Raw genomic sequence first — 27,033 nt, 5'->3', positions numbered from 1 at the left:
GCTTTTTTAAAACAAAAGTATGTATTATCCATAATGAAAGTGCGGGTAGAGATCCTCATGGACTCTTATTAATCCTTTCTTGCCTCTGCTGAGCTTAACTGGTATTCTTTATTAACGAATCCTGTAAACCGCTCCTCATTCATTACTTTAATCACAAAATAGTTACTACAGATAACTCTCAGATATTACAGATACTTAAAAGAAAAACAACTGGAATAGCAAGGCTTTCTTCTCATCTCTGACATCCTTCCTGCCTTCATCAAAATAGCTCCCACAAACGTGATGCATCTTAATTATCTGCTCACAGAGTTGTATAGGAAATTAGTGACTGACCTGTGGCTAAGAGTAAATAAGAACAGCCAGAAAGATTCTAATTCCAAACCCAATAAAATCTGAAATTGTAACCTAGGGAAAAAAACAATCGGAACATCCCATCTGTTGAATCCCACCAGCTCCAAATAAAACCAAAATCACCAGATTAAGGTACAGCGTTACTCTCTGTACACCAATCTACAGCCCCATTGTCCATCGCTTTCCTGGCAGCCCTTACGCTGCAAAGGAGGAGGGATTTTGCAACATAATACCCATAACACTAAATACAGAGGGATATTTCCAGATGAATTTTACATGTAGCAATAACCATAGTTTTATGGGTCAGGAAGTTCAGAAGATTAGTGTGTTATGGCTGCAGTTTATAAAAGCGTTTGTGTTAGAAGTTTCGCATAGCAATCGGGTGAGATAAGCTGCGAACGGCTTTACATTAAGTTCTTTTATGGTAGTTAAAGTTGGGGAGAAGTAAAGAGACCCCAGGTATTAATTTACCTAAAGAACAGCTGCTTAGAAAAGGCTGCAAAGTGTCCTAATACTCAGTGTAATAAAATCGTTGCACCTCCAATTGCTTGTTCTTTCTCCCCACACTCGTGTGCTATTCCCATTAACCTCAGTAAGAATTGTGTTCATGGTCTGAACTGAGCTAAAACTGTAGGCAACAAAAAAAGACTTATCAAAGAAATGTGTGGTTTGATCCTTATTTGAAAAGGCCCAAAACCATAATGACGGGTTTGCATTCTAGGTTAAAGCAGCACGCATCTTGCTGCATTTCAAACTCTCCCTTAGAGAGCACCATAATGCCTGAAAATTGGGGTTTTACTGCAAGATGTTAATTTCCTTTATATTTTTTTCTCATTAGCTGAGATATATCAGTTAGGCGCTTATAAATGTCTGCATTTGATGACTGCAATGATTACAGAAGTAACGCAAGCAGCATAGACTGTAAAGACATTGCGCTTCACAGTCTTTGTAAGCTGCTTTATAATGTGTGGTATGGGGTGTCCGCCACATTTCAGTCTGGAAGAGACTCCATTACAACTGGGTAAACTGATGTCTTAAAATAATCTCGACAGTAACTTTTTAAGCCTTCTTTTTCTTTCTTTCCTCCTAAAGAACACTAAGATTATTTAAATGAGGAAAAAGGTATTTGTAAAGCCAAAACATATTCTGAACAGACTCACACATGCTTTTGAACACACTTCCATCCTTTTCACTTAAGCACATTAAAGTACTTTCATTGATTGAATATATGCATGAGAAAATAAAAGCAGGAACACAGCAACACTGCTGCACCGTTACAACTATTATGCATCACACTATAGTGCTAAAATTCCAAGTATCAACCAAAACAAACTATGTTTTGTGTTAAAGTAAATTAAAAAAACCCAACAACTCGTCGTACTCATGTAATTGTCAATCCTGGGAAAGTGTTTCTAGTTAAATCCAGAGGAACACCGGAAGCAACATAAACCCACAATAAGAGAAACAGTAGCAAATAGATCCTAGCTGCTACAACCCTGTGAAGTTGTGGCTCTTCATTATGGTTCCAAAGGGAGCTGGGGAGCCAGGAGAAGCGGGTCTGGAAAAATGAAGATCCATTTTTTAATTCCCCTCATTCTGCTGAACGAGAGAGGCACTAAGTTTGCAGACTGATGAGGGATATATGCTATGAAATACTCTTCTTCGCCTTCTTAAACCCCAAGGGTAAGAGTCATCTCTTGCCTTAGAGAGTTCCCGGAGAGCAGACAATTATATTATGGTGGTGCTGTCTGGATGTATTTATTTTTAGAAGTGAACACATGAAGTGTAGAATACTTAAGGATTTTGTTAAAATTACTCATATAGGTAGTATTGTACGGAAGAAAGTAAAAAGGAATCATCAGCGTCCGCTACTGCACGGGTACGTATGCAATGGACAGGAACCCACCAGTCATACATTTAGGGAAAGATGGTGAGATTTTTCCAGTCCCAAGGCAAGTCCTTTGCCCCTTATGTCAACGGCAAAACTTCGCTTGACTTGAAGAGCAGGGATTTTGGCTCTGAAAAGGCCCTGCATACACAGAAAAGCCAAATATGGGATAAGATTAATGATTATTGCATTGATAACGCGTCATGAAAATAGTATGAGATAGACTTAGCATCTGACTCCTAGGAATTTCTTTTCACTGACCAACCGTTAAAGAAACCCACAGCTTCCTCCGACAAGGTGACATGCATGCCTGATGGAGAAGAAAAGACTATTTATGTATGTGTAATAGATGATAAAAAAATAGGTTTACAACATTTCGTATTTCCTTAAAAGATTGTTTAAAAAATGCCAGAGCATGGAGCACTTGTGTTGACACAAGTGTGAGGCATACTTTTCACTATACCCACTTCCAATGAGTAAGCACATCAGAGTGAATAAACACAAACGGCTACTTTCTAGTGGCACTGGAGAAAGAGAAAGGCAGGCAACTGGAGATAATCCAACAAAAACGGAGGATGCTGAGCAGCGATGCAGCTTGCACGCTATTATCTGAGAGGAATTCCAAATGAACGCTGAATCCCGGGGTTATACTCGGATGATCCAAACATTTGTTTCTAAATTCACGCACATTAACAAGTCTCAAACTCCTTGAGTGAGAAAAGTTATCAATGTATTTACTCCATACGCACGTATATGCTTTTGTATCTATGTTTTCTATGCTATGTAATTTTTTTCAGCTATGACAAATAATCAAAGCTAACAAAAATATATATAACAGGGCAAATAGCTCATTAGTAAGAACAGTCTATACAAAATGGAAAAAAAATCTCATCTTAAAATGCAAACAGTTAACGTAGTGAAACACAAGAATGAGATATCATTCCCATTGTTTTAAATGCAGCTTTCTTTGCGTCCTTCTCCAAACCATAAAAATCACTCCTCTTTCCAAAGAAGGTAACACTGCCAATCACAGATTTTAACACACATGATATTGACCAAGGAGAAAAACCCCATTTTTTCCAATCTAATCTGCTGAATAGAATAGAATAACACTTTACTTCTACAATGCTGTAAGACTTCCTTGTCTTCTGCAGCCACTAAGATTTTAAGCTTGATCTCTAACGTACAAAGTTATAAAAATAGTGCAGCTGGCACGATTGTTTTCTTCTCAGGACTCTGAAAAATACTTCGGGATGAATATATGACAGATGTCAATATATGATTTACAGTTTGTTTTCTGAGCTTTCTAACATAATGTCTTTGTCAACAAGCAATATAGTAGAGAACAGAAACATCAGATATGAAAGAAGCTATAAAAATCCATAATCTAGGAGCAAAGTTCTTTATGGCCAATGAGGTACAATACTGCTCAGAAAGAGATAAAATTTGAATTACAGGTTCTGTTTCAGCCAGCAGGACCTGGGGACTATGTCAGAGGATGCATTGAGGCCCAAGAAGGACATGCCAAGCGTAATATCTGCAGAACTACACTTAGATACTTCTGGTTGAATAAGCAGCTCTCCAAGTAGTTGTAGCATGGTTTTGAAAAGTCCTATAAAACTTGATTTACCCTCCCTCCCACACACCTCCAACAAAATACTAAAATACTGCTTAATCTCTATACTTAACACTAAATCCTGCTTAATCAATAGCCTTCATTAACCATCTCGTTGCAGTCATTAACCATCTCATGGCATCCAGTGTAAAAGCACTGCTGTCAACTGTATGGATCTTAGTCAAATCCAGTGCAGTTATGATCAATAGAGTTTGCCCATCTTAATTGCTTTGGCCTCCCGCTAATTAGATATATCTCTGCATTTACAGTTGTTTATTGTTGCTGTGGCTGTTAAAAAGCTAATACGTCCCACTAGAAAAGTGAACTCATTTTTCCTAATGAAAGTAGAGCTATTAAATCAAGCTAGCATCATTACAGCTTGATCTGTAGTGTTTGCAAATCCTCTGTATTACTGAGTCTATAGACTTTCAAACCACATAAACACTTCAATTGAGTAATGAGCAAAGAACAAAGATGCAAACTCTCAACTTCAACAAAAAATTAATTTTCCTTTATTTTGAGAGTCCATCTGCATTTTTCTAATAAAACAAAGGGATCTACTTCCCCCGTACAACACAAGGATGTTCCAAAGATTGTATCTCAGCCAAAAGACATGCCTCTTTCTCAGATTACCTTGCAAAAATCTTTCCACTCTTTTGAACATGCTTTCCCACGTGAATTGCTTTTTTTTCTTATTCTTACTGGTACTGTCTGTCAAATAGACTAACTTGCCATTTCCAAATTCACAGTAGACTATTAATGCAATACAGAATTTCAGACGTTTCTCCTCCCTGCCACTGTTATCTATGCCTGGTTAAGAAAACCACTAAGTTTTCTTTAAATTTATAATCTTCCTAACGCTAAAAGGTAACTGAATCAAACCACTTGCCTACAGGACAGCAGCTCTAACTAGTGCGTACTTTTGAACAAAAGCCTTTTCTAGCTCTGCGTTTTATGGTTTTGTGAATAATGCCGGCAGCTCTTACGACTCAATATTTTTGCTTATTTGGAGATAGAAATTCTTATTAAGCATTAAGAAAACCCCAAGCCTGTCAGATAAAACACTGAATTTAAACTACTGTTTGAAAATTGCAGCTGATGAGAAGTACGCCTTCCACGAAACTCCTTAATGATCTCATAAACACCTGTGGCAATCACAACTTGCCCACATGAACTTCTGACCTTCACTAAGCCCTAATAAAATCGTAGCTGTAGATCACCTGGGAAGACTGATGGTCCTACACGTTAGGGTAGGGCAGCACGCATTTCAGGTGGCTAACGTATCAGCTTCATGGAAGCTTGACTGGAGGAAGTTTCAGCTGGTAGGCTTGCTCTTATCAAAAGGTCAACATTTTAGCTGCAGCATCAGTAAACGGAAAACTTACTTTTTACTTACTGCTCAAAAATTATTCACTTGGAGAGAAAACACTCTTCTCCTTGCAAACACAGAAAGCCTCTACGGGTGAAGAGGCTTTCTTGTCCTGCTTTCATTCCAGCAGAAGGACAAGATGACAGCCGACACATTGTTTAGGCTCCGCAGCGTACCGATTGGCTTTGCCGTGGTTGCGTGTGCTCCTGAACGACGGCGACTCTGCTAGCTCAGTGCGACCTAAATCTCTGTCCTTTCACAGATGCTCAGCAGAAGCTACCTCAGAATAACGGTAGCGACCGTGAGCCTACCGGTGAGGGACAGAAGGTTTCCTCCCCACAGCAAGCTACTCGGAGCAGAGATTACAACTAGTACACCACTGACCAAATTCAGTTCACGGTCTCCGTGCCAGGGATGAAGTTCAATGTAGACACAGTGGGTTACTACAATTACAGTGCAGAAGAGCGTGGGGCTTGGGAAGCAAAGGACCTGCAGAAGGAACAGCGAAGTTTAACGGGTGCGTAACCAGGCTGGTGTAACGACGCTTCCTTCCGATCCTACCCGAGCGCTCAGCCGCGGCGGTGACGGCACGGAGTAAGGACTGCACGCAACCATCCACAGGCTGCCTGCACGCAACTCCACCCAAGCTTCTGCGGATGGGTGCATCACCTTCTGGCTGCTCCCCGTAGGCGGCAGGCTGGGGAGGGAACCAGAAGCTGCTCAACAGTTCTGCCTGCGCCGAGTGAACTTGAGCGAGCGGCACCTCTTCAAAATGATTAAACCCATTAATTTTTCTCTGGAAGAGCAAACCCTTTTAATTGCTATAGATACTATGATAACTATAAAACACGCAGAGTGAGCTACAGTGGGACGTGGGAACACCAATGGCAATAACAACTGAATATTGATGTGGTGAGCTATTGCATTTAACAGTTATTTTCTTTTGAAACTGAACTACTAATTCCAAACACCTGTGCCTTATAGGGCCCAGATGATCTGATACCCGATATCGTTATCTGATACCTGAAAAATTAATCTGCTAATAACTTGTAAATTATATTCTTACAGTTTCCTAACAAGTAAATATTTCTATTATACACCTTATAAACTACATTAAATATTTAGTCTGGAATGCCAGATAATAACTCTTAGATCTTTTCCCAAGATATTATGGGTTTGGGTGTTTTTTTTTTTATTTCATTGTAAGTAATAAGCTGAAAGCAGAGCTCAGTGGTGTCAAAATACTGTCAGAAAAAATCCGTACAGCTATAAATACAGAAGGCATAGCTACCTGGTGTTATGAAACATGGTTCAGAGATTCCTGAACTGATGCTGCGTTATGCTTTACAGATGCGCATCTGAAGATACTAAAGAGGGCCTGGATGCGATGCAGACTCAGCACGACGCAACCTCAGCTGTCACATCATTACGTTTTATAGGGTGTCATTCATTTCTACTGCTAGGCGCTCTCATCCTACGGGGCAATTTCTACTCATCTTATTCATTGAAGTTAGCAGGTCAGGAGGACAAGTGGGAACTCTCAATTAGACATAATGAAATGAGAAATGCTAGGTATCCAGAAGATGTGTGGGAAAGGAGGGAAGAAAAGAAAGAATACGTGGAGCAGCCCTTCAGGCCCAGCTCACCAGAAGTCCAGTCTTCCTAACGGTCAGAAAAACTATGGGCACAAGGTGCAAAGCACTGATCTAATATAAACATGGCTCTGATTCACGTGTTCAAAAATCTTTCAAGGAGTAACTGCCCACACCCTTCCAGCTCTCCACAGAGCCAGGTCTCACCTATCCTCCCCCAGGTGGCATAAAGTCAGTATAAAACCACTAAACCTCGTGCTCTGCTATAAAGGCACAGCAATACACACAAGCATGCACCCAGTAATTAGCCAACAGGGGGTTAATTATTATCACGCATCATTGCATTATCATGCATTCATGCAGGCTTTTGTTTCATTTTATTTCCATTATAATCAGGTGCAACGACAGATGTTGTCAGTGCCAGAAGTGACACTAATCCTGGGCTTCTTCCATAGACTCTCTGGTATGTGTGGTTATCTTCAGGGCATATCTAGCTCGGTATGCTGCTGTTCCTTGTCTCAGCTAGCTATTTGCACTCGAAAGCTTTGCAATATTCATTAACGTGATACATCATTTTACAAATGAAAATGCCAAGGACCAAACCTAAGATGTGCATTATTGGCTATGTGCACAGTGTAATTAACATGCATATGATCTGTATGCAAATCATGTTATTGAAAATAGCGACTATTAGCATAACAAGCGCTTATTATTTATTGAGATGCAACTCAAGCAGGCATCCTGCTGGGGTCTAACATCCTTCCTTTAAACAGCACCATCTTTTCTTTCTTCCTTTACGCATTCTTCTCTCCTCTTGATGATTAACAGCAGAGAAAACAGGGAGACTCCCTTCTGTGCCTTTGTTTAAAGGGGGAAATCTTGTGTGTTTAATTGTCCTCAAGCATCTGATCCAGTCCAAAGCTGAGTGGAGCCTCTCCTGTGGTGCTACATTCCCCTGCCACCCCCCCCACTGGACTGCAGCCTGTTCAAATGATCCGTTCATACACGCAACTTCGCCTACGTTATCTCTCTCTAATTCGTACCTGATAACAAGTTAAAAGCAGTTAGGCTTCTATTTCTGTCTTTTGTTGTTGTTTTTTTTTTTAAAGGGAGAAAATGAGAAAGTGGGACAAAACAAAAGCTCAACTGTGCAAAGTCATAAACCTTTTTAACGCCGTGCCACCCTTCTCATATCGTACTTCAGATGAATTTAACCTTTTAATCGTTCCAGCCATAAAATGTAACAGAAAAGCACAATTTTACTTTTTTCGGTAGGTCGGAGCAAAGCTTTCTCGCCGGCTCATTTCTGCTATAGCCCTGTCTGCTGAGAGGTCTGCATCACTGATGCTGGCACTGTTTCCTCCCTCCACTCCCTACCCTGCAGAAGTCCTGAGGTCCCAGGGTCTCTGCAGGACTCTCTAACCTTTCCTAGCATTTCTCTAAGAGCAAAAACTTGCAAAACTGTTCCTTGCCCAGTAATTCCTTCCCCAGCCCCAGCCCTGCTGGGTTTTACGCCGCGTGTTTGTTCTCTCTGAGGCTACACCCTCTGCTTCAGAGATGGCTGTGTTACAATAATGAAATAATTAGCAGGGGGAATGAGTTCAATTATTTATCATTTTGCCAAAATTGAGCTGTTTGGCCCGAAGTTTTCCAAGCTGCATGCCAACCTAAGGATGGACTTCGGTCTCAGTTAAGAACAGCACAACAATTCCTGAGTATCGTTAGAAAATATACATGATTTTACTATTAAGTTACATCGACCTTCCCTGAGAAACCTTGTCTCACAATATAAATGTTTTATTTGGTTCCGGAAGACCCTGGAGAACAGAGACAATAAGTCCAGAAGGGAAGCCGAGACTATGTACGGAGAGTAAGTCGAAAAAAGAGAAGGAAAGAGAAAACAAATTTAGATGGAAACTCTGAAGTCGAAGGCTGGGACCTGCTACACAAAAGCAACAGAACCAGGACAAGAAGCCTCAAGCGGGCTTGGAGAAGGAAAAAATGGGTGTGGGACAAATTGGAAGGGAAATATGAAACTGAAATTGTCTGTAAATACACATTTGGGTATATCCTTTCATGATGGGATTTTTTTTTTCTTTTTCTCTTTTTATGACTCCTATTCAACTGCACGAGACAGATCTGCTGCAGAGGTAGATCACTGCTCTACCGTGCCGACGGCTGTACTCGGGGAACGCCTGCCCGCTTGTCGCAGCAGGTGGACTATGCACAACCTCAGTTTTCTGTTAATGCCATTTTTCATATGCAATACATACATAGGCGCAATTTTTTCCCTACCACTCATTCTTTCTTTGAGATCCTAAGAACTTTGTAGGCCTACCTTCTAACCAAACACAACACCTTTACACCACAGTGGTAACACAAAAGCAGCTTCGAAGCAGTAACTGGAATCCAGTCAGAAATTTATTTTGTTTAAAAGCACTCTCTCCCCACCTCTACTTTGGCAAGCTTTAGATAAAACTCTCAAACTGCCAGTTCTGCTACTGCTACAGCAATGTTTTGGAGATGGTTTGGAATTTTTCGATTAAATATCATTAAATATCCTGTTGGTTTATAAAAAAATGTAACTCTTCCCAACACTGAGAAGAATCCCTTGGACCCTCTGCTAATTTGCATAGTTAAATCATCCAGGGGGGATGTGGGAGTTCAAGGACTTCAACCTTAATTCTTTCCATCCCACTTCCGTGACCTGATAGCTCCACAATAGCCAAGAGTCCAATTAACACCTTTCGATATCTTGTGCTGACATTATTTCCAGCAAATAATTTGGCAGGAGAGACAGAGAGAAATATTCTTAAAGAAACAACCCAAACAGAGGAGGCCAAAACTGAGATCCCTGCTCCAGTCAGGCACAGCAGAGACCTCAACTTGACTTTTTACATTAGAACCTTAATCACCGCATCACTACTCTGTAAGGGAAAAACAAGAACAAAAACCAAACCCTTATTTTCTGTTTTATCCCAGTGCAATAATGGAATGGAAATAATTTTAAACCAGCCTCTCATCTCTCTGTCCTATTTCAACATCGGCAGAACGTGGCCATCTTGTTAAAGCCGAGCTGTGAAATGGTGTCTCACTTTGCTATCAGAGACTTAACATAGACTAGTACTGGTAAAGACAGCTCTAGGTCAGCGCATTCCTCTAGAATTAAGGAGTGGTCATTGGATATCTTTGTTTAGAGACTTTAATGAAGTGAACTGCACAAGAGATAGTAAGATGAAAGGCTAAGAATCACTAGATGTGCACCCCAAAAGAAAAGAAAAAACCCCACCCCAGATTACTAGTTGGATTAATGCAAGCATTCATATTTTGCATCATAACAGGCACACCTAACAAACTACGAGGAAAGTCCTTGCCTTCAGATTAATAATGAAATAAACAACGATTCATCTGGAAACCCCCTCTTCGGTTATTCACACCACCTTCCCTCTAACGTGGGGTTGTGCTTTGGGTCGTACAGATTTTTAAAGACCCAAAGGACAGACTTCCCAGAGACTGGTTTACAAGTCAGTTAAGCGCCAGAGAGGTTTTCCTTATAATTACTGTTTTCTTTGTCTCCCTTGAATCCATTCTACTTAAGTTACAGCTACAATTCACTACTATTCCTGAAAATGTCCAAAGAAAGTTTTGTTCTCTTCCCATGATCCCACCCAGCCTTGCTTAGCCAAGTCGTAAGTTACCTTTGGCTCTCATTTTTTTCTTTCTAAAATAATCCCTTGTTCCTAAATGATTTGATAACATATACATTGCCATAATAAACTTAACCACATCGCCATGTATCGCAAGCTCCCTCATTCTAATGGTGTTAAAATCTGAAAGTGAAATCAGAGACTGGTGCCATTAAATAAGAGGAGAATGTATCCAAAGTGGGGAGCGACTTTAAGATTCAAACACGTTTCATGGATGAAGTTGGGTTTCAGTAATTCGTTGAGGACAAAGGCAGATGTGATGAAAGCCCACCATTGAAAGCACAATGCGTTGCTTGGAAAGAGATAAATGGCTGCAAGAGAAAACAAACTGGTAGCATAGACAGGACGGTGTAGGAAAGGTAAAATAACTGGGTCAAGTATGACTGGAATTGTGGTGGTGGAGAGGGGAAAACATATGGAATGACTCACAGGAAGGAATGATTATTTTATCAGTCACATGTTTAGCTCATTACAGCTAACATAAGGTCAGCCCATAAAAACATGGTGAGAGAGAGAAGCAGAATGTCGCTAAAACTGAGAATCAGTCAGAAGCTATTGCAGAAAGGGACCCAAGCTCTAAGCCACAGCGTGGAAGACACCTCTGATCCTACCCTCTGGATGTTGGTGTTGGAAGCCAAGTCACCAGCGTGCTTTGACCAAAAGCCATGACAAGCGACTTCATGTTGCCATAGGACATATTTGCTTTCAATATAGATTAACAAAAAAAATGGCTTAGTGGTTATCGTTAGAAGCCAACAAAGAATTTCAACACAAATTAGAGCACACAACTCATACCCTGCCTTCAGTTCAAAATCACAATCTTCTGATTTCAGAAAATTTGCGTCTTTCTTTTGCATGCACATTTAAGACATCAGAGACGTATAAATGCAGATTTCTTGCCACCACCTGATCCATCTCATGAGTCCTTTGGTTCAGAAATGCTCTCAAAGCACAGATGGATAAATTCTCTCTCTAGGAGTAGACAGAGAATACACATAGTCCCAAAATACAGATTAAGTGGAGTATAAGGCTTTCCTGGATGAACATAACCTCCGTGAACTTCAGTTGGCAGAGGATACTCTGTGATATGTGCCAACACATCTCTTTCCCGGAGGCTCATGTTGGTGATTCTTCCTTCTCCTTTTCCCTCTCCTCTCTTTCCATAGAGACATACAGTTGTCTATGAATACATTCTAGCTATTTCCTGACAATATTCCATTCTTCCCTTCTGCATTCAAAACAGTTCTAGTTTTGCAAATGCAACATTATGTTTCAGTCAGCTCTGAAAATAAAAATGAAATCTTTGCATAAAAATGCAAATGGAACATAAAACTATGCATGCATATATCAGATAGTATCAAATAACATCAATAGTTTCAAAGAGATGTTTAAGGCATTAAGTCATGTTACAAAGAGTATTTCTAGCTGCAAGTTTCATAACAAGAATAAATCAATCTTGACTACGAACATGAAAGAGGGAATAAAACCTTTTTGAACACTCAAGGTGGTTTGCTCATTTCCCCCAAACCAAAACGAATGAATTAGTTGATATATATGAAAATTAACTTAAACTAACAACATAATCAGAAAAGATAAACTTTAAAGTTAAAATTAGATTAAAAAGATAAAAATATTACTTGGGGCTGATGAGAGCACATGGTAACTCCACAGTAGCTGCTGAGCTGAGCCTTTGTCAGTTAAGAAACAACGACACACACACAAAAAAAATCATATAGTTAAAAAGAGCTGCCCTCAGCCCTTGGACTTTGCTCCGGCACTAATCAGACATCCAATGTTTAGCGCTGATCCTCTGGCTACTTATTGACCACATATAGCTGGACACACATAAACATAGCCTCTAGCAACGCGGTAGTTACTCAGGCTCCCTGTGCTAACTCTTGCACACAGGTTTCGCACTGTTCCAATGCCACTCACGTCAAATTAATTAGTCTCAAATTGCAGCAATCAGTGTTAATAAAATGTTTTATTTTTAGTGAGAATATAAAAAACAATTATTAATAAAAACAAATTACACACATTCTCATAATACTGCTGTAACAGCACGATGTAGCTCCAAGTGTTTCCACGGTAGAGTATGCAATTATTTGTCCTCGCCAAATGTATATTTAACTGTACACACTTAAGCAACGTAAGACTATCACGTGAAAGCCTTAATGCCTGTTTATATAATAGCAGAGCATTTTTAAGCCCCATGCAGCTGCGTTAACACTGGGCCGTTTAAGCCTCAGGATGCTGCGGCTCATCTCAGAAAGATCAGGAGCAAAGTGACTACTTGTTCTGTGGAGTCTCAACTTCACTGTGAATCCTATTAGCTGTCATAAAAAGGTCACAAAGTCACCTTATCATACTGCTGGAAAATCCCTATACCATGAGGAAGCTGAGGAACGGAGAAGAGCAGAATAGGACTTACAGATAAGAAGGGTACTGACCCCCAGTATGGAGTAGCTTGTTGGCCACCAAGGAAGTTATCATGACATCAAGGAACGGCCCGATATAAATGCACTAGCTCCAAGAATCCCGGGGCAGCAAAAATATAATTATGCTCTTCTGTCCCTGCCACTCCCTCGGCACTCCTACTGCAAAACGCAGCGCTGCTGCTCTCCAGAGCTGGGAAGTCCTTCCAGTGGGGACAGACGTGCATGCTACGCAGTCCGTACGTCCCCACTGCTGCACTTCTGTCTGCCCTCCGGCTTTCAGGAGCCACCCTGTACCTGTGGAGCGGCAAACGCTGTATAGACATACGTGGGAAATGAGACAGTCCCTTCTTTATGAAAACCCAGGTATCGTTGGTAGGTAAGGTCTGTGAGAGGAGGGACGAGAGCGCACCTCCTTCTGAAGTGCCACGGAAAGAGGGAGTGAACCTTCATTTTAGCTGAACGTATCTTCTGCCTCGGAGAATACTAGGTCGGGGACGCTTTCGTTTCTTTTGACATCAGCCAGCCCAAAAGTATCCCCCTTACTTCATGACCTTCTTAACACAGGAGCTGCCATTCAGGACAGCTGAAGGAGATGACTGCTTACGAAATACATAGCATTTTACATATGAGCTCAGAGTTGTGGATACCTTACAGCTTCTCCTGCTATGCTGCAGATGTGGATGCGTATTGGATATACAGGGCTATGAGTACCATCCAACTTGAAACGTATCGGTTAGCTGTCCAAATTCGGAGTCTCATTTCCCTGTATAGGAAATGGATCCTTCAAAGCATCTGGATATCCTGAATTCCTTGGAGGCTTCTCACTGATGATAAAGAGGGTGTTCCCTCACCCCATCTGCAGTACCATGTTTGAAAGCTCTTCACTGGAGGGGACAAGACTGGGAATAAAGACTGAATATTCAAAAAACATAATCAATAAAGTAAAGAAAAAGAAACAAAAAACCCCAGCAAAGCTCATAAGAGCATGCAGGAAGACACGTGCACCTCACATTTGGGATCAGAATTTTGATACCATTTTCCAAACAATACAATTACAGGAAACATTCAGCCATGAAACCAAAAGCTTAGATCCTGGCTATTAACATTAATATTTCTATTACCATGTAAGCTAATGCTAACAGAATATTATACTCACAAGAGAATACATAGCTGTAGAACAGAAGCAAAGAAAACTAATGAAAAATTATAATGAAATGTACAATTATGGACAACTCCAAAGCACCAACAAACTACCTAAGAAGGGCAAACAAAGACCAAAGGGAGAATCTTTAGGTTTTCTGGTAATAAAACATTTAGAAAAGCACACAATATTTGAAAAAACCATCTGTCTTGAAATTTGCTTTACAGCCACAATGAGCTTCCACGCTCGTCAAACAGCCCCAAACTGGGATTCTTCTTTTGGAGTCTGACAGCTGTCTGCTATTAGTTTTATCTATTCAATCTCCAAATCCCAAACTCCGAGGTTACTGGTATAGGTCAGTTGTGAGACTATGTTGACTCTCTTGCCATTCGACATGGAAAACCAAATAACAAAGTCTGCACTATGTCAGCAAGCATTTCACATTCTTCGGTTTGTCATGCAAAGCACAAAGACCCTGATACAGTTCAAAATGGTCTTTGTATCTACAATCTTGTTTACCCTTGGAATACAAGCTTAATTTCCCACATGCCTAAAGTGTTTTAAAAGCCCCTCCATACAACAGAAAAGACAGCGCTAATCTCTGGCAATGGAACCAGAAATATTGAGGGTTTCAGAAGAGCCTCCAAATCAGCAGTTAGATCAACTTCATACTTATACACATAACGTGGGTGTGCACGAAAGGAAATGTCACTTCAGGAAAATCTAGTTCTAGTGGTGTAGGATCGTGATTTTGCCATCCCTAGATGCAAATTATTCAGCTGCTTAGATCAGGCAGTTTTTCTGATTTCTACAGAATCGGTATCCCCAATTCTGAAAAAGGTAAGGTCCCTTCACCTGTACACATGCAGCAGTGCAACCTTCTAGGGGAAGTGACTAACTGTCCACAGTGGAATATATGGGCAAAAAGTCAGTCCTAACTTAGCCGTGATGAGTTCCTTGAGGACACCTGCCACCTTCCATTAGCTTTGTAGTGAACTTCAGCTCCTGGCTGAAGCATTTTAATTAGATGCTAGAGCAGAGGTGGAAATACCCTCTAAAACATAAAGGAGTGCAGAATCAGAATCACAAGAACAAAAGCAAGGGGCATGACATGAGTAAAAAAAGTTTCAACAAGAAATGCAGTTCCTAAAGCCCAGATCCAGCCTATCTCTTCAGTTTACATGTAAGCAAAAAAGCAATTCTGAAGAAGGGGTTTAAAACTATAGTGACAGTCAAGCACGTCATGATTGCCTAATCTACTAATTTTGGAGGGAACAGCTTGCGATTGCGGGGTGGTTTTTTTGGTTGGTTTATTTTTTAATGTCAAGTGGTAGAACTGTACCTCCTCATTGGAAGAAAGTTCTTGAAAAAGAGAAGAACTGCTCTCAATTGCCCCGTCAGCCTGTGGAGCTACTAAAACAGGTATTAGTTCAAAGAAGAATAGGATAATTCTTGGCTTCTCGGATGCACATAGGTCCTCACAGCAGTAAAATCTGCTTTTTTTTTTGTGGCCATGCATACATGGGAAAGGGACTGTCCCATAGGAAAACAAATTGCGTTTTTACAGAAAGTCAGTTAACCGGCACAAAAATGCTTCAAGTACCAACCCCCCCCATGTCAATCATACATCCGCTATTGCTACATGACGTGATAATCTAGAGCCCGGATAGAAATTTTTAAACAAATACAACCTCTGCTGAAAAACGGTCTACTTCAGTCATCCCCTCCTCAAAACTCTTTCTAGCCTTCAAACAGCTCCCAGCCTCACCAAGCTAACTGCTGGAAGCAAACTCTTTGCTGACCATCGTGCAATGAGTAAAATTAGACCAAGCCTGAGAAACAAATAATACTTTCCAACATATCCCCATTCCATCATGCCTCTCTAAACAGAATTGACACTATCACCAAATCCTACAGAAGTGCTTCCCAGGATGTAGTATACTTCATCCAGTGTACCATATGTATCCCCAAAACTATGTGTGTGGAAAAAAAGAAAAAAAAAAAAAAAAGAAGAAGAAAAAAAAAGTATTACTGTGCCCACTGAAGAATTCACATGCAAGCCACAAAGTTGAGAAGAACCTGGTTACCCAAGGGGGGCAATTCTCACACAGCCACTTCATCTCTGACCTCTTCCTTCTCATCTTCAAGGGAGTTCTATAAAGCATCTTCAAAGAATAAACCAGAGTATTATAACAACTCTGGTGGATATGAAAAACCATAGGTTCAATAGAGAAACAGCCTTTCCAGCCTGTACTAATTTCCTCCCTCTCCCCAGTTAACCCCTCTGTGTTACACAGGTGATAAAATCATCCATCTCTCTCTCTTCTACAGCACACAAACATCGTACCATGCCTTTCCTTGCTAAATCTTCCTCTGCTTCTTAGGCATCGTCTGTCTTTAAGAGTTAGTCTAAACTACTAATACATCCAGGTAAATGTAGAGCCGTTGTTCTTCAACTTGTATTTAGTAACGAAAATTCTTGCTTCTGTTTTAGACCTGAAGAAGAGCTTACATGCCCAGAAGTTTGTCATTTTTAGCCCACTGAAATGGATCTGCCAAAAGACATGGCTTCCCTTGACTAACCTTGCCTTGTTTGAAAGTAGAACGTCTTTTTTTTCCTTTTGATACTGCTAATTTCAGCCCTCGGGTATAGCTACCATACCTTTGCTTTCAACTACTATTTGTTGCTTAACTTTGCAATTACTTTATGTAACCTAAACCCACTTTGGATTACGGCTTGTAAAAAGATTCCTTGGAAAATAAAAGTATAAGGTATTGTGATTCTAATCAGCAGATCCCAAGGCCATAAACTTCAAAGAATCTTTGCAATGTGAATTTCCCTGTTTCTGCGAGTCAGTTTTCAAGATAAACGTGGGATCTTTCAAAGACAGAGAGATAGATATCTATAGGTACCAAGGTACAACTTGCATACTTAGAAGCAGTAGCATTTTTTCTAACTTAGTGCTAAAATCCAAACAGATGGTCAAGCAGAACAGAAGATTTGTTAGGCATGAATAATTTCACCAGTCCTGTGACTTTGCTGTTAAGCAACTATATATGGGCTTGTATTTACAAATTGCAGTGACGCCCAGCACAGACACAGCGAGCAATGAAGGCTCGGGTGTTGGCACTTACTTTTTGATCTATATTATCTTAAAACAATTTAGAGACTTTTAAATTATTTTCTAGAAAGCTATGCTTATTTAGTATATAGGATCTGCTTTAGTATATGTTTATTTAGGATCTGCTTTAGTATACGTTTATTTAGGATATAGGGGTGTTCCACTGTCCTAGCAAAGAAAAAAATGGGAAAAGTAGGATTTATAAATTATTTTAATAGTAACTACTGAATGCAAGTACCATTGCCAGAGCTTTCTGGAAGTGAAGGAACTGTGAACTGATGGCATGAAATCTTCCTGGCAGAGTGGTAACAGCTTGGCAGCAACTTTCTTAGCGGAGATCTCCTGAGGTCTGTAGATGATTTCAATGGATATAGTTACTCCTTCTCCTGACAGAAAGGACATCCTCCCCTCCGCAAACCCATTCGCATAAAATACCAGATGAATCTCCCTGCAAGTTCGTTTACTGTGAAACTCCACAAACACTTATGTCAACGCTCCTGAGGGAGCACTGCAGGAGCAGGAGATGCTGTGGGGGAAGGAGATGATGGGAATTCCACTGCCATTACAATGCAGGAATATCTATTTCCATGTATTTTTACAACAGTTGGGTCCGTCTGAAGTTTAAGATATCACCCCGTCATGTTTTAACATTTTAAGACAAAGACTATCCAGTCTATGTGTCTATTCCAGGCACATTTTCTCCATTTTCCCCCCTTTTCGTATGCATCATGCTACCACTGCTAGAGTAGCAAAACTACAGTAACGATGAGATGGGTAGTAATGGGGTAGTATTGCTAAGGGATGTTCTCTGCGTATGGAGGACTTAACTCCTCATCTGCAAAGCCAGGAACTGCAGACATCTTCCTTTAATTTTAGCTGCATTGTCTCAGTTAAGAAGAAAAACGGAAAATACACGCTCAGGACTTAAAGCTGTCTTATCCTACTATAAAACTACCCAAAGAATACCTTAACAAAAATTTCCCTTTTTTTTTTCCCCCCTTATATTTTAACATTTTTCCATTGCCTACAATAAAGTAGCACTTAAGACGACAAACATTTGATGCACTTCTTATGCGATACCCTTCAGCACCATGTCTGTAATTCTGCTTTCAGTGGAATTTGCCTCCTTCCAAAAGCAGTGACGTCTCCTTCTCTCCCCACTTTTCAGAACAGGCCAGTATTGCCCCCAATTTGGTGACTTGCTTCAACCTGCTTTTCAGTTCTTCTGAAGTGTGATCCAAGTTCCCATGGTTATGAAGGCAGTCCAGTAATCTCCCTCCAGCACTGAACACTAACCCATCTTTTTAGTAATCTCATCACTGTAACAGGATCAAAGAAATTAAATTGCAGTTAGTGAATTTAAACATACTCCAGTCAAAGGGTTTTATTCCACGAATGAACGTGAAGCGATGTCTACTACCTGAGCCACGAGACATATAAATAACCTTAACCTGTTTTTATAAAATGCAAAATACTACTCTTCAGCTATTTTTGAAAGCTGTAATTTTTACCATTTGTAGAAATTACTATAAATCGTAGCATCTGAAAAAATCTGCACTCAATGACGTTCTTATTAACAGCGATATATCCGTGCTCTGCATGGAATGTCCTCCGGCTTTCTGCTCGGTTTCTGCTTCACTTCCAATTCTTCTTTCCTGTCCATCTCCTCTCCTGGTTCTACAGTTTCCTCTGGGATTATCCAAAAATCTTGCCAAAAGCAGGAAATGCTACTAGTGCCAGGAGCCAGCTTCAGTCATAAGTCCTTCTGAGAGCTGAGCTGAATATGGTCTTGTTTTTAACTAAGAGCGCGACAAGACTGTCACTGTAGTCGTCACAGATCTGAACCATGATACAGAAACACTCTTGAATAGCATGCTCAACACCTGAGCCCTGTTTTACCTACAGTCCACCAATGCCGCAGCTGTTGGAAGTACCAAGACAACGTAATCTGCTCTCTGATGAGACAGGTCCTTATAGTCAGAAGCTGGGAAGACCTTTTTATGCCTTACGCTCTTATGCAAAGACACGTAATTCACGCAACCTCAAATTAAATTGTAAAAGTGAAACAATTCCAGTTAATCATGCTCAGAAGTACTTATTTAAGCACTTCATCACTGAGGATTTTAAAAAAAGCCATACAGACATTTCCCTAATAACAGCATTAAAGTTACTCTTGACAAGCTCACATTCGTAAATATAGTCTTCTGTCCTATTCACAAGGACATGATAAATCAGCACAGGTCTGAATTATCTTCTCTAAATAATAGGTTATACAAGTACGCAGTTACAGAAAGATTTAGCCAAATCTAAGTTTCAAATTTCTTCCCTCTTATCTATATGTATTCATAAATGCAAGTTACATATATGAAAGTAAGGGCGGAATTTAGTCTCAGATCAAGCAGCTGCGCCTGACAAAGTGAAATCAACTTAAATAACCAGATGGTTCACACCAAGTCCATATACATAGAAGAGACAAAACCATAGGTGGTTAATTTGCAACCTTTTAAAAAAAAAAAAAAAATCACAAACTAAATAAAAAGGCATTTTTTCATTAAAAATGCCTTTGTTCTATGCAAACACAAATTGTCTTGAAGTGAATAAATAAGCTCAGCTGTGTTGTGCAATCATTCCATTAACCTTGCAATCAAGCATTAAATTAAATTGCCTTGTTTGGATTTCCCTGCTGCAGGGGAAAATGTACCTTCTATGGTCTGTGCTTTATGTTACCAGAGCCAACGAGTAAAAGCTTCACAACTAAACTTCTACAATTAATAACACAAGAAACTAAACAAGTAAGCATGTTGCAAAAATTCCTCTGATAACTTTCTAATGATTAACCGTATACTCAAAGGTTCATAGCCTTTCACACTCGTTCTCCCATGCATTCAATTAACATCTGCTTTGGACAAGTTCAACGTAATCTTCCTATGTTTTCTAGGTGTGCCAAAAAAGCAACTCAGCACTCCTGCTTGCCGCCTCCATTCACAGAATGAAGAAAGCAATTCATTACTGTACCGTTGTATTCAACTCCTTTTCCTTATGCCAATTTTCACCGTGGAAAACTGCTGCTCAAACCGAGATTAATTTTTTGTTTAAACTGCCCATCATGATCACCCAGCAACCAAAGAGGAGCTATTTTTAAATCACTGCCCTATTGTCAAAAACCCCTGATCTCCTGCATAAGGTGAGTAGGCTTACATTTAAATAGAAAAGACTAAAACAAACCAACACGTTATAATGTCACCAACTCTGGGACCAAGGGTAATTTTTCTGCGATGCCGTGTTGCAGCTAAATTGCCAGCCATACAGAGTCTTTATTGTGTGTAAAGTCCGTCCCCTCCATGTGAACTGAAAGAATGATTTTCAAAGCTCAAACAATTGACATAAACTAGGGATTGCATTTCAGTGTGTCACAATCCCATTCTAAGTGGAATATGTTTAAACACACAAATAATCTCTCTTGTCGAACGTACGTAATTGGTCCTGATGTGCGGTGTCTTCCAGTAAGGAGCTTAGCAAATAAAATGTGAGAATAATTTACATGCCAAGAAAAAGTGTTGCAAGCACAGAAAATATGGGACGGGGGAAGGAATCAATGACGAGGAATGTATCACTAGCTCTCCAGAAGGCCGACTGTTACTTAAACAAGATATAAATTATATTAGACCAACGCTGGGTCGTAAACAGATAGCTTCTGTTGATGTGGCAATGCTGAGAAGCCATAGCAACAGACGGGGATGATACTTGATTAGTCTTCAGTTGCATCACCAGGTGGCAACGCCTTCACCCACAGTCAACCAGGAGCGAGTGCTGTCAGCCCAGTACGGGTTTCAAGTTGCAAATTTCAGGAGGAGATACGAGCTCCTGAAAAATCCAGGTATATTTTACAACTGGCAAGCATATGTTGACTCAGCGATTGAAACTGAGCTGAGATTCTCTGAGAACTTCTAGTTCTTTTGTTTAGATTTACCATCCTGCTCTTTACTAATATGAAGAGAACACCAAAGCAAATTTAGTGTGGCTTGCTTTGAAAACAAGGCTAGATTCTGTGTCACTTGTATTTCCTTAGTAATCCATGCATCACTATCAAGAAAGTACCAGCCATATCACACTCGGTCAACTGCATTATGTCCCAGGAAAGACTTATCGATAACAAAGCAAAAAGAGAAGAAACTTTTAGTTCAGAAATTGGTTCAAACTGTAACTCAAAATCCAAGTTTTATACTTAGGGGCCCCTCACAGAAGAAAAAGGATATGGTTCACTTATTACATCAACAGTAACACTCATCAGGCCTTGGGTTTGGAAGGGAAAGAAGGAGCTGACGCCATTAAAAGCAAAAGTATTTAACCCGTTTATCTCAACCCTAACAGAATATAGGTCTCATTACTGTCCATCTCCCTGGCTTCCTTTATGATTGCACTCCCATAAATTATGGATTTTTAGTCCCCTAGTTCTTGATCTTCGGCCTTGACCATTCACACTGAACCACTGGACTTGGAAGAATCAGTGGAAGGGAGAAGAGAATTAGGTCTTTCTTACTTCAAGCACAACTAAAAATAGAAGTTTTACATTTTCTTGTGTTGCATCCTATGCACAAAAGCCCAGATGAGGTTTCAGCAAAGCAATCAGAAGACAAAGTCAGCATTTATCCTGGCACCTCTGTGAAGGTATAACCTAAAATACTCTGAGGAAGCTTATACCCACGTAGTCAGTATCTGAATTCCCAAAGCTATTTAACCTTAGAGATCCAATACGCATTAGATACAGCGCGAATCAGATGCGCCATTATACGCGAGCATTTGCTGGATGAGACCTTACCTGTCGGCATCTCCGAGTCCCAGTGAAGTATTACGCTGCATCGTCTCCCGCACTGCGGCCATGCCATCAGGCAGCCGGTTTAGCCTTCGAGTATAGAGGCCCAGACCACCATCGGTCATATACCTTTAAAGCAGCAAAACAAAATGTCACGTTTAGGAAAACAATCAGACTTCTAGATATTACTACACCTCGTATCTTCTGCATGTTTTTAACTGCATATTGCAATTTCCCCACTTTTGAGTTAAGAATATTACTCGGAATATGAAGCAAGGAAAACTTTATTTTTTTGCCTCTTGTTGTTCTCCATTACATCTTGCGCTCTCTCTCATCGATAAGAATTGGATTTCAACATACCTGTATTAAGGAAGAATACTTAACTTTCATTAAGGATGCCTAAATGGAAGTCATTTAATATTTGTGAATGCTGTCATTAATTATCCCTTCCTGTCAAAAAAACCCATGGTTTATACCATCCTGAACTCTTCTGTGTGGGCTAAAACAGCACGATGGAAATCTCAATGCTTTTACAAGTTAGCTCCAAAAATCACATTGAATTAATCCTGGATTTTGTCAGTGGTCCATGAACAATGAAGATCCCAAGGTTTATTGTGAGAAATCAAAGTTGCAGAATGAATGAAAAGGTTTTTTCAGCCTTGTTTTGGCTCCTACATTGTACTCTGTCTGCAACTGTGACCTAGAGACATCTGCATTTAAAAAGGGTTACTATTCTTGGGTATTAAGAAGTGTCAGGTGTATATATGATACTTCACGAACTGCTAAGATAGCGCATTTCTTACTTTCTAGTTCAGACAAATGAAAAATAAATGTTAAAGTGAACAGAGATGACACTTGGTGGACAAGAATAGATAGATGTTGTTGATCACCGGGAACAATTCCTCACAATAATGCAGGTTGTGTTATCCAGCATTTTGCTGAAGTCTGTACCGATGCAGACAGCAACAGCCATCACGTAATGTAACTTCAGGATGTTGTGGTAACGAAAAAAAGGAAGTTTTAAAAACTGTACAACCACCTACCACTTTGGTTCAGTTTATGAATAAAATATTTTAATATATTAATACTGAAATGAAGAAGTTACTCCAGTCTTCTCTTTAGTAGCTCCTCAATGAGCTGCCCTACATCAATATCTCAATAGTGTTTTAAAATATTTTGTGGCCTTTTACAACAGCAGGAGGTAAACAAGTTCAAAGCGTCAAAATAAAACAGGACGATTTTTCTCTTGGTTTAGCTTAATTTCTAAAAGTATTTCTGACTACGGATGTATGCGAGCTCGCTTTAAACTAGAAAGGCAAGTTCCATTCGCCTCTCAAGACACTGGCATAGAGCGAGCTCTGTGCTACCCCAATCGGTCCGTCAGCCCAGGAGCAGCACCGACAGTTGCGCAAACACGCCGTAAAGGTTTTCACACACTTGAGACTGAAATAACTCTAACAACTCTAGCAATACGGCCGCTGTCTCTGGCACACCACTGGACATGGAACATACCTCACCGAGTTGGGAGTTTGACGGGATTGTATCCGCTTAATCCTTTAGCCACTCGTAGCGAAACGATGGCAGCCCACAGAATAATATCCAGATAGACAGGACACCTTCCTCTTGCTTAACAAGGCATAGAGCTTTTTCCCTAGCAGCGAGACACCCTCATCTGCAGCAAGAAAGGACAGATGCTCCTGGCTGCAGCCAGCAATGCCTCTGCTGGCGAGATGGTGCTGCAAGAGATTTACTTAACCCACTCAAATTCGATTACTACATTTATAAAAATGGGATGGTAAAGAGTCAATAAGCCTTGCACAACCTGCTGGTTAGCATTTCAGTTGGATGTATAAATCCGTGCGGGGCCTTCCCAGAACAACCGAGGAGTCTCTCTGGGGAATCTAACAAAGAGGTTGCTAAGCCCGACAAGTCGGACACCAGAGTATTCTCCGTTCAGCGCATCTGCGGGGACACGATTCCCCGAACTCATAAACAAAGACATTAAAAAGCAAGAGGAGCAGTTGCACCGTAACTCGTGTGGAATTCGCCTTAGGTCTTGCCTTCTAACTTGTGTTTGACATAGTTGACAAATATTTTATTGCGGAGGAATATTTTTTTTTTTCCTTAAGCTACTAAAAGAAAAAAAAGGGAAAGAACAGAAAAGTGGAGCTTAAGATCATATTGTTATAAAAACACACAAACAGCATTTTGCAAAAACATCTAATGTACATATGCTAATCGGTTTATTGCAGATACTTGTCTGCACATGAAACACGTTTCTGTATGAATACCCGTTGTACACGTCCTGGAAAATGCAGCTTTTGGCTTTGCTGTCAGATTTCTGGCATATGACTAGTCCTTTGATAAAAAAAGATCGACTACAGCTGAAATAGACTGTTCTCTGAATTCATTACCCAGAACACGTGAAATGAAACATATTACTCTTAAGAGTTAGCTACACTGAAATCAATGGAAAGCCTTTTCACTAGCATCAACAGATTTCAGCCTCTACGTAGAAGCTCAGCAATCTGATAGATTAGAACAATTCTGTAATTGCATCAAACTGAAAACTAACAGTCCAGTTTTCAGTGGTTTTAAGCACTCATAAATCTTACGTAAGTCAATGGAAGCTGGATGCCTTTAGCATCTTTGACAACTAGATCGTGAGTTTTTCTTACCAAGACCCTGTAAAAAAGCGCAGACGTAGACGACAGCTTCTACCAACTATACCAATAGGACAAGTTTCTTACATGCCAGAACAACACAAGATAGATTTTTGTATTTTGAAACAGGTTTGTGTAATCACAGATTGAAAGCTTTATATCTTATTTTTATTACACGCAATGTTCTCTACCCGGGAATGTTTAACTCCAAAAAGATGCCAAAACTAACAATGCCTACAGTTCTGCATGCAACGGTGAGGGAAAAGAAGAAGGCAAGGTACCAGCTTCTAAACTCTGTGGAGAAAAATGCATTTACAATAAATACACTTTAAAATAAATAAATAAAAAAAAATTCTCTACTATTCATTGGTTAGTGTGGAGGAGATTAAAAGTTACTGGTGCCACAAACCTCCAGCCGTCGCTTTCTTTTCCTTCCTCTCCATCCCTTCAAACTTAACACTGTCTTGGCTCTCAGAAACCGCCTTGCCTTTAGGAATACAACACTCTTATTGCAGCAGATTTTTGCTTTATGAGAAAGGAGAACATAATGAAGGCATATTTTTCTAAAGACAATCTTACGAGGTTTTACTCAGGGAGGAATAAAACCAGGAAATATTCTCCTGCATGCATGTAATTCTAACAGTACTCAACGCCATCTGAATTTATTGCCCTATCATACCTCTACACAATATGGAATGCCGGTATACTAGCCTCTCGCTCTGCAACGACCCTTCGCAGTCCGAACAATTGTATTAGGCCAGTTATCAAGTAGGGGTAATTTCTTTGACTTTTCTTATTAAAAAACATGACAAATTTGTACTAGATGCCTTGCTAGATTAATGAATCGTAAGAACTCTGCAAGCACGTTCAGTGCAAAACCAAGCGCTTTGAAGTATCTTTCTACCTGCCCCAAAATAAGAAAAAGTTTAAATACGCTATCTGGGGAAAAGCGTAGTATCCAGACTCTGTGACTTTTATACAAATGGGTACATTTCAAAAGATTTAGGGATGGTACCAACAGCCAATGGGGAATGACTGCCTCTAATGAAGTCAAATATCGCAATACTTAATGAATGGACAGAGAGACAGTGATGACGTTGGTTAACGGAAATTTCTAATCTTTTCACGAATTAATGCTTACTACTCATCTCCATAGTTTCACTCTTCATCAGCAAGGAAACAAAATTAACCAAACTTCTTTGAATGAAAAGACTCAGGCTAAACAAGAGCAGCATTACTAACACACAACTGGGACTTACAGCCCACTTTCTAGGTGACACTTTTTTTTCTATAAGAAAATGGCTCCCTGCCCTGTATTACAGGCATAAAGTAATTTGCTTTGGAGTTCCCTGGACAACCTGGACCTTTAAACTCCTCTTTTCTTTAGCCAGATACACCCTTTCTGTGCCTCTGAAATTTTGAATGCTGTAATAAGTCCTTCCAAGTGCAATATTTTTATGGTATTTCTGATGCTGAAGTGATTTATTTCCCTTTCCTGAACGGCACACAGAGGAAACAGGAATGGCTTATGCCAGGGATCAGTAAAATCCAGCGGTCTGAGTCACTTGACTTCTCTCCGCACTCCCTGCTTACCCATGTATACAGCCAACAGCACACCTCCTTTTACGGTCTGACAACTCTACCACTTCATATATATTCATTTCACTCCTTAATGCATGAATACGAATTTTCCAATTTTGAAAATAGATAGCCAAGGGACAGGCATTCTTTACTTAAGTATTAGGAAGAGAAGGAGCAGCAGGTAAGTCAGCAGCGCACAACAGACTGGGCAAGCCTACCCTGATCTGCTCAGCATCGCATGGCTCCGTCATCCCAAACCCACAAGCAGGAGAGCAGCAACGTGCCCCAAAACTGGAGCTGCCTCTGGCAGCCCTGGTGCTCCTGCCTTCTTCTTGGTGCTTCTGATTCAAGGTTAGTTTGGAAATAGCTGCCCAGGTGCTTCCTGGCAGAAGACTTGCCCAGCAACCCAAGTGCTTGAAACTTGAAGAAACAAAAAGCTTGTAGGAATTACAGCTTTTGGATTATTCCGTGTGTCAACGTCCGCTTTGACACTCAGAAGTGTTCTCTTTTAGCCGCAGCAATAACACGATTATCCTTAATGTTTTCCTTCAAATGTTTATTTTCACTAGGCTTCATCTGCCTCGTCGTTACAGTCAGTTAAACGAGATCAAGAGACTTAACAAGCTTTGAGTATCAAAGGAGGAGTCTAACTTTGCCAGTCGCTAAAAACCACCAAGAGCAGAAAATTCTCCACTGCTGTTTCTGAAATATGATACATGTGATCAAAATGATCCTGTTATTGCAACCAGGAAT

The 27,033-nt window shown here is 40.2% G+C and overlaps 1 protein-coding gene across 2 annotated transcripts in view; it reads right to left on the bottom strand.

Moving 5' to 3' along the window:
* The window catches only part of NAV2 (neuron navigator 2), a 241,872-nt gene that overhangs the window by 70,259 nt on the left and 144,580 nt on the right, over positions 1 to 27,033 (bottom strand). For both annotated transcript variants that reach the window (XM_075502011.1, XM_075502010.1), the window contains one exon: positions 22,043 to 22,165. In XM_075502011.1, the coding sequence (XP_075358126.1) occupies positions 22,043 to 22,165 (123 nt within the window). The remainder of the gene's footprint in view (positions 1 to 22,042; positions 22,166 to 27,033) is intronic.

The sequence above is a fragment of the Mycteria americana genome, chromosome 5 (assembly GCF_035582795.1).
Source record: "Mycteria americana isolate JAX WOST 10 ecotype Jacksonville Zoo and Gardens chromosome 5, USCA_MyAme_1.0, whole genome shotgun sequence".
Taxonomy (NCBI): domain Eukaryota; kingdom Metazoa; phylum Chordata; class Aves; order Ciconiiformes; family Ciconiidae; genus Mycteria; species Mycteria americana.
This window is presented reverse-complemented; position numbering and strand designations above follow the sequence as displayed.